This window comes from Neomonachus schauinslandi, chromosome 13, assembly GCF_002201575.2.
Source record: "Neomonachus schauinslandi chromosome 13, ASM220157v2, whole genome shotgun sequence".
Taxonomy (NCBI): domain Eukaryota; kingdom Metazoa; phylum Chordata; class Mammalia; order Carnivora; family Phocidae; genus Neomonachus; species Neomonachus schauinslandi.
In genome coordinates this window covers 56,766,525-56,779,302 of record NC_058415.1, presented here as the reverse complement: position 1 = coordinate 56,779,302, position 12,778 = coordinate 56,766,525, and the positions used below count along the sequence as shown (strand labels likewise).

At 53.3% G+C, this 12,778-nt stretch overlaps 1 protein-coding gene across 1 annotated transcript; it reads left to right on the top strand.

Moving 5' to 3' along the window:
* Positions 1 to 294: 294 nt before the first annotated feature.
* On the top strand, positions 295 to 6,433 carry MYORG (myogenesis regulating glycosidase (putative)). Its single transcript, XM_021691515.1, has 2 exons — positions 295 to 381; positions 3,865 to 6,433. The coding sequence occupies exon 2, from the start codon at positions 3,938 to 3,940 to the stop codon at positions 6,080 to 6,082; it is 2,145 nt and encodes a 714-aa protein (XP_021547190.1). The 5' UTR covers positions 295 to 381; positions 3,865 to 3,937; the 3' UTR covers positions 6,083 to 6,433.
* The last annotated feature ends 6,345 nt before the right edge of the window (positions 6,434 to 12,778 follow it).

Below are 12,778 nucleotides of genomic sequence, written 5' to 3'. Positions count from 1 at the left end.
ATGCAGTAAGCAACGGCCCAGCGGGGGCGGGCCTGCAGGCAGGGGGCGGAGCCAGGAGACACTCTGGGGTGGCCTGCCAGAATTGCCCGGAGGTGGGCACAGAGCAGTGGGAGAAAGGTGGGGGCTAAGGGGTGGGACCTCAAGTCCGCGTGACAATGTGGGAGGAGGGCTCGAGCGCCAGGGGCGGGGCTGGACTCCGAGGCCCGAAGCGAGACCGAACGACCGGGGCGTGGCCGAGCAGCAAGGGGGCGGGTCCCGAGGAGGGCCTCAGCTGTTCCCAGCTAGGCAGCGCCCCGCGCCGCGCCGTGGCAGCCCAACTCCGGCTAGCTCGGAGGGAATCTTCGGGAGCCTCCCTTCACCCCCACTTCTGGGGTCACTGCCGTGAGTGAGCCCAGGGGGAGGACCTTGGGGGGGTTGCTGAGGAAACACACTTCCTGAACTTTCGCTCCTACTGATGAGTAGGGTGTACGAGGCTGGACACCTGGGCCCCTCCTCAAGCCGCGGTTCCCAGCGGGCGGCCGGCCCTTTGACCTCAGTCTGTCCCTTCGGACATTGTAGCTGTAGCGCTGGGGTGGGGGTGGAGTATTCCAAGCTGTAGGCGCAGTCACTCGATCCCCTCTGATCTCGTCCTTGGGGAGGGCAGGGAGATGGGCTGGATCGAGTTGCCTTTGACATTCCCCCCCTCCTTGGAATTATGTTCGACAAACGACTCAGCTTGGCATGGCCTCCCCGCTTTGGGGCCGGGCCGGGCCCTCCCCCTCAGATCCGGCTAGGGGCTGGCAGCCAAGACCGAGGTTGAGTGTCAAGTGGGGAAGGGTTTGGCTAGGGCAGACCCCACCTGCCGGCATTAACCTGTGGTTAGCCAGATGACGGAGGCGGCAGATTACAGGGGTCTCTAGCGCTGTTAACACAGGAACCAGTTCCTCCTCCACAGCCCCGGTCCCAGATACCATTAAAATTGCCCTTTTCTCACCCCAAGGAGCCTTTCTGGAGCAAGCAGCAGCACCAGCCCTTGAGAAGATAGGCTTCACTGTGCACACACCCACCTGATGGGGAGCCTGTCCCACCCTCTGACTCACAAAGCTCCTTTCCTCTGCTGCATTCAGACTGCCAGTCAGACGATTTATCTCTCATCTCCTAAAAATTATGCTGTGGAGGGTTAAGCTGGGATTTCGGATTTAGGCAAACTTGCCACCTAGTAACTTCAAACAAGTTCCTTTTTCTGTTTGGGCAAGTTTCTTCGACTGTAGAATGGGCACTACAGCTATGCCTCTTGTTCAGTATTATTGTTAGGGTTGGACGCTGTGGTGGCATTTGAGAGACCAGCACAGGGCCTGCATGGAGTGGGCGCCCAAGACTGTGGGCCCCTGTCCTTCACCAAAAAACCTTGGAATCCTAGAACATTAAGATTCTCAGAACCTATTGGAAATGGCTTTTGAGGTCATCTTGGTGGCCTCTCCATGCCTCCAGTGTCATGAGATGGGCTGACTTAATATGAAAGTTTTGAGGATGAGGGGTTCTCTGTCCTCTTCAGATATGGACCCTTACCCCTTATTCCCTCAGTGCCCAGGATGGGGCCTTGGTTGTCCTGAATGAATCAATATAAATATACAGCAAGTCTGGCCTGGACCACCTAAGGCCACCTTTGGGTTCTGCTGAGCTTGAGGGCGTCAGCTAAAGGCTACTGTGTGCATTCTGCAGGAGGGCTTTTCTAACCTGTACCCACAGGTAGGGGATGCAATAGAGGGGTGGGGGTTTTGAAAGCTAAGTTGTATGGGATGAGAGGCAGGGAGTAAGAGGCTGTTCCAGACCAGCTGGAACTGACCAGCTTAGGAATTTAGGGGGAGGGAGCACAGAGAATGAGGCCCTAAGACAACACCTCCTTGGAGGGGGGAGGCATTGTAGTGAGCTGTATATTGATATCTGAGATAAAAATTCTGGTCTGCACCTGTCATTCTTTTTTTTTTTAAGATTATTTATTTATTTGAGAGAGAGAGAGAGAGAGATCATGAGCAGAGGGGAGGGGAAGAGGGAGAAGCAGACTCCCCACTGAACAAGGAGCCCAACGTGGGACTCGATCCCAAGACCCTGGGATCATGACCTGAGCTGAAGGCAGATGCTTAACCAACTGAGCCACCCAGGCACCCTGCACCTGTCATTCTTGATGATAGTCTCTTAGTGGGAGAGGTGGGGAAGGTGAGAACCCTGAGCAGTTCTGGCATCTCCTTGGGAGTAGCTGAGGACTTAGAGACAGACACTGGCATCTGGGAGAAGGCTAATTACTGTTTGCCAGTCTCCCTCTCTCCTTCCTCCCAGCTGGAACAGATGGGCAGCTGGCTGGCTGGCAGCATGTATGTCTGTGTGTGCACCTGGCTGGTGCTATTTCTTTGTTGAACTCCGCCCCCTGAGGGCTGAGATATGGTCAGTGGCCTTGGGCAGCAGATTGGGACACACACTGCCACCCCCCCGCCAAGTCTATGGGGTTTTTTCTGCAGTCATATATTTAACATACAGTATATGAGAGTCTATGTGTGCAGTAGGGGGTGTCCACTCCTTGGAGAGCTGATAGGTGGGGGAGAGACATTGGTTCAGTGTGCGTAGGTGAAAGTTCATAGAGCAGATGGCTGAAGGATTTAGGTTAGGGAAGGAATGAGCTTGGTGATCATAGGATAGGCCTGGCTGGAAATGGAATCAGAAAAGCAGATGAGACCACATCATGCCTTGACCCTCAATTGCAAAGCTTATACTTCTGAACTTAAACCTGGGGGTCATGCTCTAAAGTAGGAAGAGATACTGTCTCATAAAGTGCTTTAAAAAGATCACCATGGTTGCTGTGAGCATTGGGGAAAAAGAAGGTGGAAGCAGGGAGGCCTATTGGGGAAGTACTGCAATGATACATGGGAGAAATGACAGTGCCCAAAGTAGGGCAGGGGCAGAGGAGAGTGGGTGCGTAGTGGAGACAAAGCCAGGAGGTAGCTGGCCAACAAATGTGTTGCCAGAAGGAGAGCAGGAAGGTTGGTGGGGAAATGGACTTGGTGATCAATTGCTGAGAACAGTGTCGAGTTTGAGAGCAAAGAGAGGGTGACCTGAGAAGTCACCATGGCCACCATGCTAGACTTTTTACACCAGCCCTAATGTACAAACCCAACACTGCCTCTCTCCAAACCAGGCCCATGACTGCATCTGGCTTTGGGTATCTTCTCTAATCTCCAGATTTAATCTGGCTTTTGACTCAAGATTAAATTCCATGCCTGAGATGTTCCCCCTTCCTCTCTCCTCTCCCCCTGCAGGGACAGGAAAACCAGCCTACTGCCCTGTTAAAGATCTTAAAGAGCTGGCTGGATTATCTTCCCTCTCCCACCATGGCCTTCTCCAGACCCCTCGCCTGCTCCTCAGCCTGAACTGCCCCCATGTATGATCCAAGGAAGCCTGGCTAATTCTGTGATCCTAGACAGCTCCCTGACCCTGTCTGGGTTGTTTCTCCACGAGGAAAATGGGGATGCATGCCATCTGCCCCTCCCCAATCAGAGTCCTGACTAATTTTGGCAAAAACTGGCGCTCATGAGAAAGAGTGGTTTAGAGGGGAGAGTATGTGCTATGGTGAGCGCTGTGAATTGTGTAAGACTGTTGAATCACAGACCTGTACCCCTGAAACAAATAATACATTATATGTTAATTAAAAAAAAAAAAAAAGAGTGGTTTAGACACATACAGATGGTCCTGGTAAGGGTCAAGGCTTTATGTCCCAGACCTTATATCCCAGAATACAACCTTCCCAAAATATACACTTCCTCTTTCTGATGCAGCAAAGGGAAATACTGTGGAATGAGAAAGCTCAGTTCTACTTCTCTCTTCCCCTTCCAGAGTCAGGCAGTCCAGGTTCAGATGTGCTTTGTCGGGTGGTCCCACTGCCCACTCCTTCCCTAACTGGGGGCTCATGCCCCAGAACCCTCAGGAGGAGAGCCAAGCCTACCCCCGCCGCCGCCCTGGGAGCCACGCAAACCGTAAGAGCCCCAAGGTCATCCCAGCTGCAGCTATGTACACCTTCTTGCCTGATAACTTCTCGCCGGCCAAGCCCAAGCCCTCCAAAGAGCTGAAACCGCTCCTCGGCTCCGCGGTCCTGGGGCTGCTGCTGGTGTTGGCCGCAGTGGTGGCCTGGTGCTACTACAGCGCCTCTCTACGCAAAGCGGAACGCCTGCGCGCGGAGCTGCTGGACCTCAACCGAGGCGGCTTCTCCATCCGCAACCAGAAGGGCGAGCAGGTCTTCCGCCTGGCCTTCCGCTCGGGGGCACTGGACCTCGACTCCTGCAGCCGCGACGGCGCGGTCCTCGGTTGTTCTCGCACAGCCGATGGGCGCCCCCTGCATTTCTTCATCCAGACTGTGAGGCCCAAGGATACGGTCATGTGCTACCGCGTGCGCTGGGAGGAGGCGGCTCCGGGGCGCGAGGTGGAACACGCTATGTTCCTGGGCGATGCGGCGGCACACTGGTACGGTGGTGCCGAGATGAGGACCCAGCACTGGCCCATCCGCCTGGACGGCCAGCAGGAGCCTCAGCCCTTCGTCACCAGCGATGTCTACTCCTCCGGCGCCGCATTCGGAGGCATCCTCGAGCGCTACTGGCTGTCATCGCGTGCAGCTGCCATCAAGGTCAACGACTCCGTGCCCTTCCACCTGGGCTGGAACGGCACGGAGCGCTCGCTGCGGCTGCAGGCACGCTACCACAACACGCCCTACAAGCCACCTGCGGGCCGCCCTGCCGCGCCAGAGCTCAGCTACCGCGTGTGTGTCGGCTCCGACGTCACTTCCATCCACAAATACATGGTGCGGCGCTATTTCAACAAGCCCTCGAGGGTGCCAGCACCCGAGGCCTTCCGGGACCCCATCTGGTCCACGTGGGTGCTCTACGGGCGTGCCGTGGACCAGGACAAAGTGCAGCGTTTCGCCCAGCAGATCCGCCAGCACCGATTCAACAGCAGCCACTTGGAAATAGATGACATGTACACACCTGCCTATGGAGACTTCGACTTCGACGAGACCAAGTTCCCCAATGCCAGCGACATGTTCCGCCGTCTGCGTGATGCTGGCTTCCGCGTCACGCTCTGGGTTCACCCGTTCGTCAACTACAACTCATCGTGCTTTGGTGAGGGAGTGGAACGCGAGCTGTTCGTGCGCGAACCCACCGGCCGGCTGCCCGCGCTCGTGCGCTGGTGGAACGGCATCGGCGCGGTGCTCGACTTCACACGCCCGGAGGCTCGAGACTGGTTCCAGGGGCACCTGCGGCGGCTGCGCTCGCGCTACGCTGTGGCCTCCTTCAAGTTTGACGCAGGCGAAGTCAGCTATTTGCCGCGGGACTTCAGCACCTACAGGCCGCTGTCCGACCCCAGCATATGGAGCCGCCGCTACACTGAAATGGCCCTGCCCTTCTTCTCCCTGGCGGAGGTCCGCGTGGGCTACCAGTCACAGAACATCTCATGCTTCTTCCGCCTAGTGGACCGCGACTCGGTGTGGGGCTATGATCTCGGGCTGCGCTCACTCATCCCCGCCGTGCTCACTGTCAGCATGCTGGGCTACCCATTCATCCTGCCCGATATGGTGGGTGGCAACGCAGTGTCTGAGCGCACAGCGGGCGGGGGCGAGGTGCCCGAGCGCGAGCTCTACGTGCGCTGGCTGGAGGTGGCCGCCTTCATGCCCGCTATGCAGTTCTCGGTCCCACCCTGGCAATATGATGCCGAAGTGGTGGCTATCGCGCACAAGTTTGCCGCACTGAGGGCCTCGCTCGTAGCGCCGCTCTTGCTGGAGCTGGCTGGGGAGGTCACGGACACGGGCGACCCCATCGTGCGCCCCCTCTGGTGGATTGCGCCCGGTGACGAGACGGCACACCGCGTCGACTCGCAGTTCCTTATTGGAGACACGCTGCTGGTGGCGCCAGTCCTGGAGCCGGGCAAGCAGGAGCGAGACGTCTACCTGCCTGCAGGCAAGTGGCGCAGCTACAAGGGCGAGCTTTTTGACAAAACCCCAGTGCTGCTCACCGATTACCCCGTCGACCTGGACGAGGTCGCCTACTTCGTCTGGGCATCCTGACCCAGCCCAGGACCCAGGAACCCCATAGCCCTAACCTCTGCCTTCATGCAGGCCTTTAACCCTCCATCACAACCACATCGTGTATCCCCAGGACGTCCCCACCTCTGCCCCACCCACTAAGTGGGTGCCGACATAAATGTGCTCTAGCCAGCTCCGGTAGGGCCAGGTGAGGGGGCGCTGAAGCAACTTCCCATTCTAACGCACAATCCCAAAGACCCTTTTCCCCTCCACACTCACTCCAGTCTGCAGACTGGAGTGAGGTGGAAGAGAGCTCTGAAGGAAAAGGTCAGCTCTCTTCCTGTTACACATGATTGTGTTTTAAAAGCACAAAAAGAAACCTTACCCTCCATCCTGGCCTGAATGGCCATCTTTGCCCTTCTGAGGTGGGGACTTGATCCTCTTTAAGGTCCCAAAATAGCCCCCTGCCACACTTAGAAGGGCACATTCGTGATGTCGGAAGCCAGGTCCAAAGTTCCCAGCACTGGCCTGAAGTATGGCTGACCTGGTCCCACCCCAGCTAGGGAGAGGGGATGGAGGTGTCTGGGCAACTGACAAGGAGAAAGGAGGTCCCATCCCAGAGGACAGGAAGCCTGGGCAGAGCACAGAGCCATCAATGTTGTCCCTCATTTGTGAAGAGACTCCTAACACTGCACTTACCCGTCTATGTAAACACATGGGCTCAGCCGTGGGCCAGGGCCATGGCCTATGGGCAAGGACTTGCAAGGCCGTGCAGGCCAGACTTGGTGCCTTAACTCAAGAACCTGTGTGTGTGTGTGTGTGTGTGTGTGTGTATGAGAGAGAGAGAGGCACCATGTGTCCCTGAATCTACGGAATGAACACAACACTTCTGAAGCTGGATAAGCCTGGAAAGAGGGGCAGGGAGCAAATTGGAGGTTTTGATTGTTGAGCTGGCCCCCTCCTGGTTGATGTCCCTGGGAATCTAGTTGGAAATAAACAGCCCTTTCAAGATCTCTCAGCTGCTTCACTCCCTGCATACCTGGCAGGAGTGTAGCCTAAAAGGGAGCGCTGTTCTCATTCTGATGGTCGTGTGCTTCGGCACATGAGCTCTGTGGGCACAGCAGCACCTGTAAATATACATACAGGGTAAGGGCTTTCGTTTCAGCCATTTTCTCTTTCTAAGAAGAGCAACCTCAGCCAGAGTGAGTTGTTGCTGACTTTGCAGCTGAGTCTGAGGAAGAAATGGCTTGCCAAAGTGGGGAGGTGGGAAACAGGGCAGGGCTCAGCTTCCCTCAACCCCTAAAGAATGCATCCTTTTGCCCACTCCTCCACCCCCTCTATTTCCCCTATGTGAAGAATGCCTAATGAAAGTTTGGGGGCACTCTCGGATGTCCATGTTGAGTGCTGCTTCTACCACTCGTGTCTATAAGCTGTTTGATTTTAAGCGAGCTGCTTAACCTTGTTGAGCCTCAGTTTCCTCACATGTAAAATGGTGATGATAATGCCTACCTCCCAGGTTGTTGTGGGAATTATAAGCAAAGATGTATGTAAAGTGCCTGGCACAAGTAGGTGCTCAATAAAAGGTAGCTATTCTACTATTATACTGTTTCTTGGGGGGGGGGGGGGGTTGCACAAAAATAACAAGGATTTTTCCAGGCCCTAGCTCCTCGCCCAACTGGCTTCCTCTGGGCTTACCTGTGACAAACTTTTCCCAAATCTTTGCACATAGCACCCAGTTGAGCTCTAAGTTTGTGGCCCAAAGGACACTGTGGTCCAGGAAAAAGGCAAGAGGAGAGACATCTGAAGATGGGATGTCAGGAGCGAGGATTCCTGGGTCCCCAGGAGATGGGGAGTAAAGGAATTAGCTTCCTTCTCCTTTTTGTCAAGAGCATCCACCAATCAGTACTCAATGATGAACCTCCTGGGGCACCCCCCCACCACCACCACAGGCTGTAAAGCAGCCACAGACGCAGAACACCGAGGCTGGGCCCTGGAAGTTTCCCTAAGTGGCTGGAGAGCATGACTCACACTTGAATGGCCCTCCAGGTTTCTGTGCAGTCTGAAGCCATTTTAACCAACCTCTAGAGCCTCGGTTTCTTCTTCTTTCTTTATTTATTTAGAGAACTGGGGAGGGGCAGAGGGAGAGGGAGAGAGAATCTTAAGCAGGCTCCACGTCCAGCACAGATCCCAATGCAGGGCTCCTTCCCATGACCCTAAGATCATGACCTGAGCCAAAGTCAAATGTCGGATGCTTAACCAACTGAGCCACCCAGGCGCCCCAGTTTCTTCATCTTTTCAATGGAATTTCTAGGATTCATTGAGATGTGCCCGTAAAGCACTTATGCAAAAATTGGCAAATAGTAAGTGCTCAATAAATGGTAACTCCTATCAACTCTTACTTTAGACAAGGGACACTAAACGCGAAACAAAGAGAAGCTCTGCCTAGAACCTGTGTTGTCCAATGTGGTAGCCACTGCCCTCATGTGGCTTCTTAAATTTAATTTTAAAATTAATTAAAATGAAATAAAGCTTAAAAGACAGTTCTTCAGGCACACTAGCCACATTTCAAGTGTTAAATGCCATGTGTGACCAGTGGCTGACCTATTGGACAGGGCAGATTGTAGTTGCAGAAAGTTCTGGTGGACCAAGATGGAGGAGTGTGCGCTGCCTGAGATGGCTTGGGGAGGGATAAAGCAATCTGTAAGGCCTGAGTAATCTGGCACAGAGGAGGAGCAGTATAAGGGCGTGAAGGGCTGGCAGCAGCATCTCACAGCCTAGGTGGGGGAGGAGGCACACCATACCCACTGAGCACTCACTGTATGCTGGGACAGTGCCAAAGGGAAGAGTGCCCTTGTCCGGCCAAATTCCAGCAAACCAGCCCCTGGCTTGCGATCTGGTTTCTAGTCAGGCTTCTGCCAATCTCGTTAATCACAAAGGCAAGATGAACAAACAAGCACTGAGAGAGGAGGGTATTGGCAGGAGATTAGTAACCAAGACTCGACTGGAACCTGGTGTTCTGCATCCAGACACCTAGAATCTCCTACCCGGTATTGTCCTACCTTTCAACAGCATCGCCCAGCCCTGGTCCATATACCACCAAGAATGGGGAGCCAGCTGAAATATGTATCTCTGAAGCTGCCACCCAGTGGTTCTAGGTCAAGCAGTGTTTCCCCTTCCCCCACTGATACCAAACAAGAGATGTTCAAGAAGTGGGGGTGGGGGGACTAGAATGGTAGGAGCCATGAGAAAGAGCTGGATTTGGGAAGATAGGGGGAGGTGAGGGAACTGGGCTGGAAGCTACCTCTCCCCTATTCTGGCCCCTTCCAGACTTGTCCAGCGCCCCATCCTCTCGTGCATTCCAAATTTATGTCTCTCTGCACATCTGGGTGGGGGGACTATCCCTACTCCAAAGGAACTTCCAGCACCTTGTATGGCCAGGATTTCTCATTTGTCTCCCCTGTACCCCTGGGCTGGTTGGTGGGGACTGATTTGTGGGAATGGGGAACTCCTCCAGAGGTAATGGAGAGGATCAGAGTGGCCACTGCAGGAAATCTGGGACTGGGGCCTAATGTCCCCATTCTGTGACCCTGTGTACCCTGAGAGTCTGCCTTAGTCTCCCGTCTAATACCATATGAATCAGCTAAACCCTAGCCAAGCCCTCTAAGCCCAAGATGTGAGTTTTCTGAGGGTCTTTGCCCTGTTCCTCAAGATTCGGGTAAAGTGTCTCTCACCCTGGTTGGCTCCAGAGCAAGTCTTCTGCTGGTTTCTGGTTGCTTCTCCCCTCCTCAGGTCCAAGGCTAATGGTGACCTCTCCATTGCTTCATCGGTTCTAGCCTGGACCACTGCAATGGTCTAACTTTTTCAACTCTTGGACCCTTCAATCTAATCCACACAGCAGCTAAGGAAACCTTTCTGAAATTCAATCAAATCACTTAGGAAAATATCCAAGCTCTGATGTTCAAGGCCTCTAATATCTGAACACTTCTCATACCTCTGTTTCTGTTTTACTCACACACACACATACTTATGAGTATATTTTGAAAAGCATTTGAAGAAATACTACCTTCTGTTCTGGGAACAGTTGCACAGCCCATCCCTGCAAGGCGAGGCCTGCCTGGACCCAGCCTTAAAGAAAACCACAGTGGCAACTGGGTGATTTCCTTTCCTGCCATTGTCCAACTCAGTGGGACTTCTGCTGACACCCTCCCTTCTCTGGCACACACCCCAGCTCCCAAGGAACAACCTGGTTTTTATCTTAAGGCTAGTCATTTACTTCATCATGATCAAGGATCTTTCCAGCAGCTTGAGGGGAAGGGAGAATCCTTTTTTTTTTTTTTTAATGCACTTTACCATTTTAATGGATTATACAGGAAAACAGAAGCTGACCTCTTTTTTTTATTGAAATATAATTGATATAACATTATATTAGTTTCAGGTATACAATGTAATGATGGGATATTTCTACGTATTGCAAAGTGATCACCATAGTAAGCCCAGTTAACATCCGTCACCCTACATAGTTACCAAAAAATATTTTTCTTGCAATGAGAACATTCAAGATCTACTCTCCTAGCTACTTTCAAATATACAATAGTTTTATTAACAACAGTCACCATGATGTATGTTACATCCCCATGACATTAATTTTATAATTGGAAATTTGTACCTTTTGACTCCTTCACCCATTAGGGGATGGGAGAATTCATGACCTTAAGCTGGGGTTGGGCTTGGGTGAGGAATGGGAAAAGACAGAAGAGGGGGTCCTGTCCCTGGGAGTCCCGGGTCTGAAGAACAGGAAGAGACTGCCTCTGTACTCTGTATCTTTATGCTGTTTTTCCCTCCCTAGCCCCCTTTTCCCTCCTCAGGGAGTCCAGTTGAGGACTTCCTATTACACAATCCTGAGCAGGAGGTGGATTGAGAGGGAAAGGGAAGGGGAGGAGAGGGGAAGGGGGAAGGGAAGGGAAAGGGGAGGGGAGGAGAGGGGAGGGGAGGGAAGGGAAGGGAAGGGAAGGGAAGGGAAGGGAAGGGAAGGGAAGGGAAGGGGTAGGGGTGGAGAAAGGCACAGCCAATTTCGCTGCGCACCTATAGCACAGCCTCTAGGGGGCAGTAGCGGGGCTGGCACAGCCCTCCTCTAGAAAAGAAGGGACAGGTTGGGCCAACAATCTGGACCAATGGAGGTGTAAGCCTCTGCTCCCCAAACATGGGGGCCCCACTTGTGCAGGTCTCATACCTGCACAAGTATTTCAATTGAAACTACCATTGAAGCTACCATTATAACTTCATTCCTTTGGGTCTTTAATTCAGCAAAGAAGTGCATACTGTGGGCGTGTAAGGTATTGTGTCTGAGAGTCAAGAGGGCATTTTAGTTTTCCAGAGCCCACCTTGGTGGGGATAAGTCTGGTAAATGCTTCTTCACCCTGGGGTGGTGAAGGCGGCACTGGGGGAAACAGGTGGAGTTTCAAGAGGAGCCTCTTTAGGTGTAGGTGGGGAAACAGGACAGTATTTATAGGACGGGTAGTTATTAGGGAAGGCTTCCGGGAGGACATGCTCTGGAGCTTGGAGGGCCTCAGATTGAAGGGGAAATTGCGGTCTCAGTCCCACATTTCTGGACGAGCTGGCCAGAAGCAAAGTGGTGATGATGACAAAGCCTACTCACCTGTCACGTCCGTCTCAGGTTCACTCTCTCCCACCTCATCCACCTCCCGTAACATGCCCTGGTCCCACCCTGCCATAAATTCTTCCTTCAGAGAGTAGATGAATACAACTTATGGGGGTCCCCTCGCCAAAGTACCTGTGTTTTGTTTTGTTTTTTAAAGATTGTATTTATTTATTTGACAGAGAGAGACACAGCGAGAGAGACAGCACAAGCAGGGGGAGTGGGAGAGGGAGAAGCAGGCTTCCCGCTGAGCAGGGAGCCCGACGTGGGGCTCGATCCCAGGACCCTGGGATCATGACCTGAGCCGAAGGCAGACGCTTAACGACTGAGTCACCCAGGCGCCCCAAGTACCCGTGTTTTAATGGAAAGCTCTGTGAGGCCCAGAGGAATGACTCCAAAGCCATACATGGTATTCTAAAGCAGAGTCTTCCCTTGGGCACTTCATCCTCAAAGCAGCCCACATATAGGCAACTGCCAGGGCCATCTACTTTTTTTTTTTTAAGATTTTATTTATTTATTTGACAGAGAGAGAGAGAGCCAGAGAGCACAAGTGCGGGGGTGGAGAGGAAGCAGACTCCCCGCTGAGCAGGGAGCCCAATGAGGAGCTCTATCCCAAGACCCTGGGATCATGACCTGAGCCGAAGGCAAACGCTTAAAAGACTGAGCCACCCAATTGCCCCACCATCTACCTTCTTAAGCCTCAATTTCCCCAGCTATAAAAATGAGCAGCAAAATTAGGTCATTTTCCAGGTCCCTTCCAGCTCTGACGTATAAGGTTTTAGCATTTTGAGCTTCAACAGCCTCCCATGCTGAGAGCACGGGGCTGGCCAGCCCTTGTTAGGAGGCAGCTAGTCTGTGGTTTGGCACCACTGCCCAGCCGGCATTTATTAAATCAGTGGGATGTGGTCCCTGCTGGCCTGGAAAGAGAACATTAAGCTCCAAAAACTTCCTGCAGCAGGCCTCCTTCAGAGAGCACTGCTCAGAGGGGTGAGGAACAAAACCATTCAGGTCCTTGGCGGTGCTCCAAGATCCTGTTCGCTAGTATTTTTGCCCTGTCTGCACGGAGAACCAGTGACTGAAAA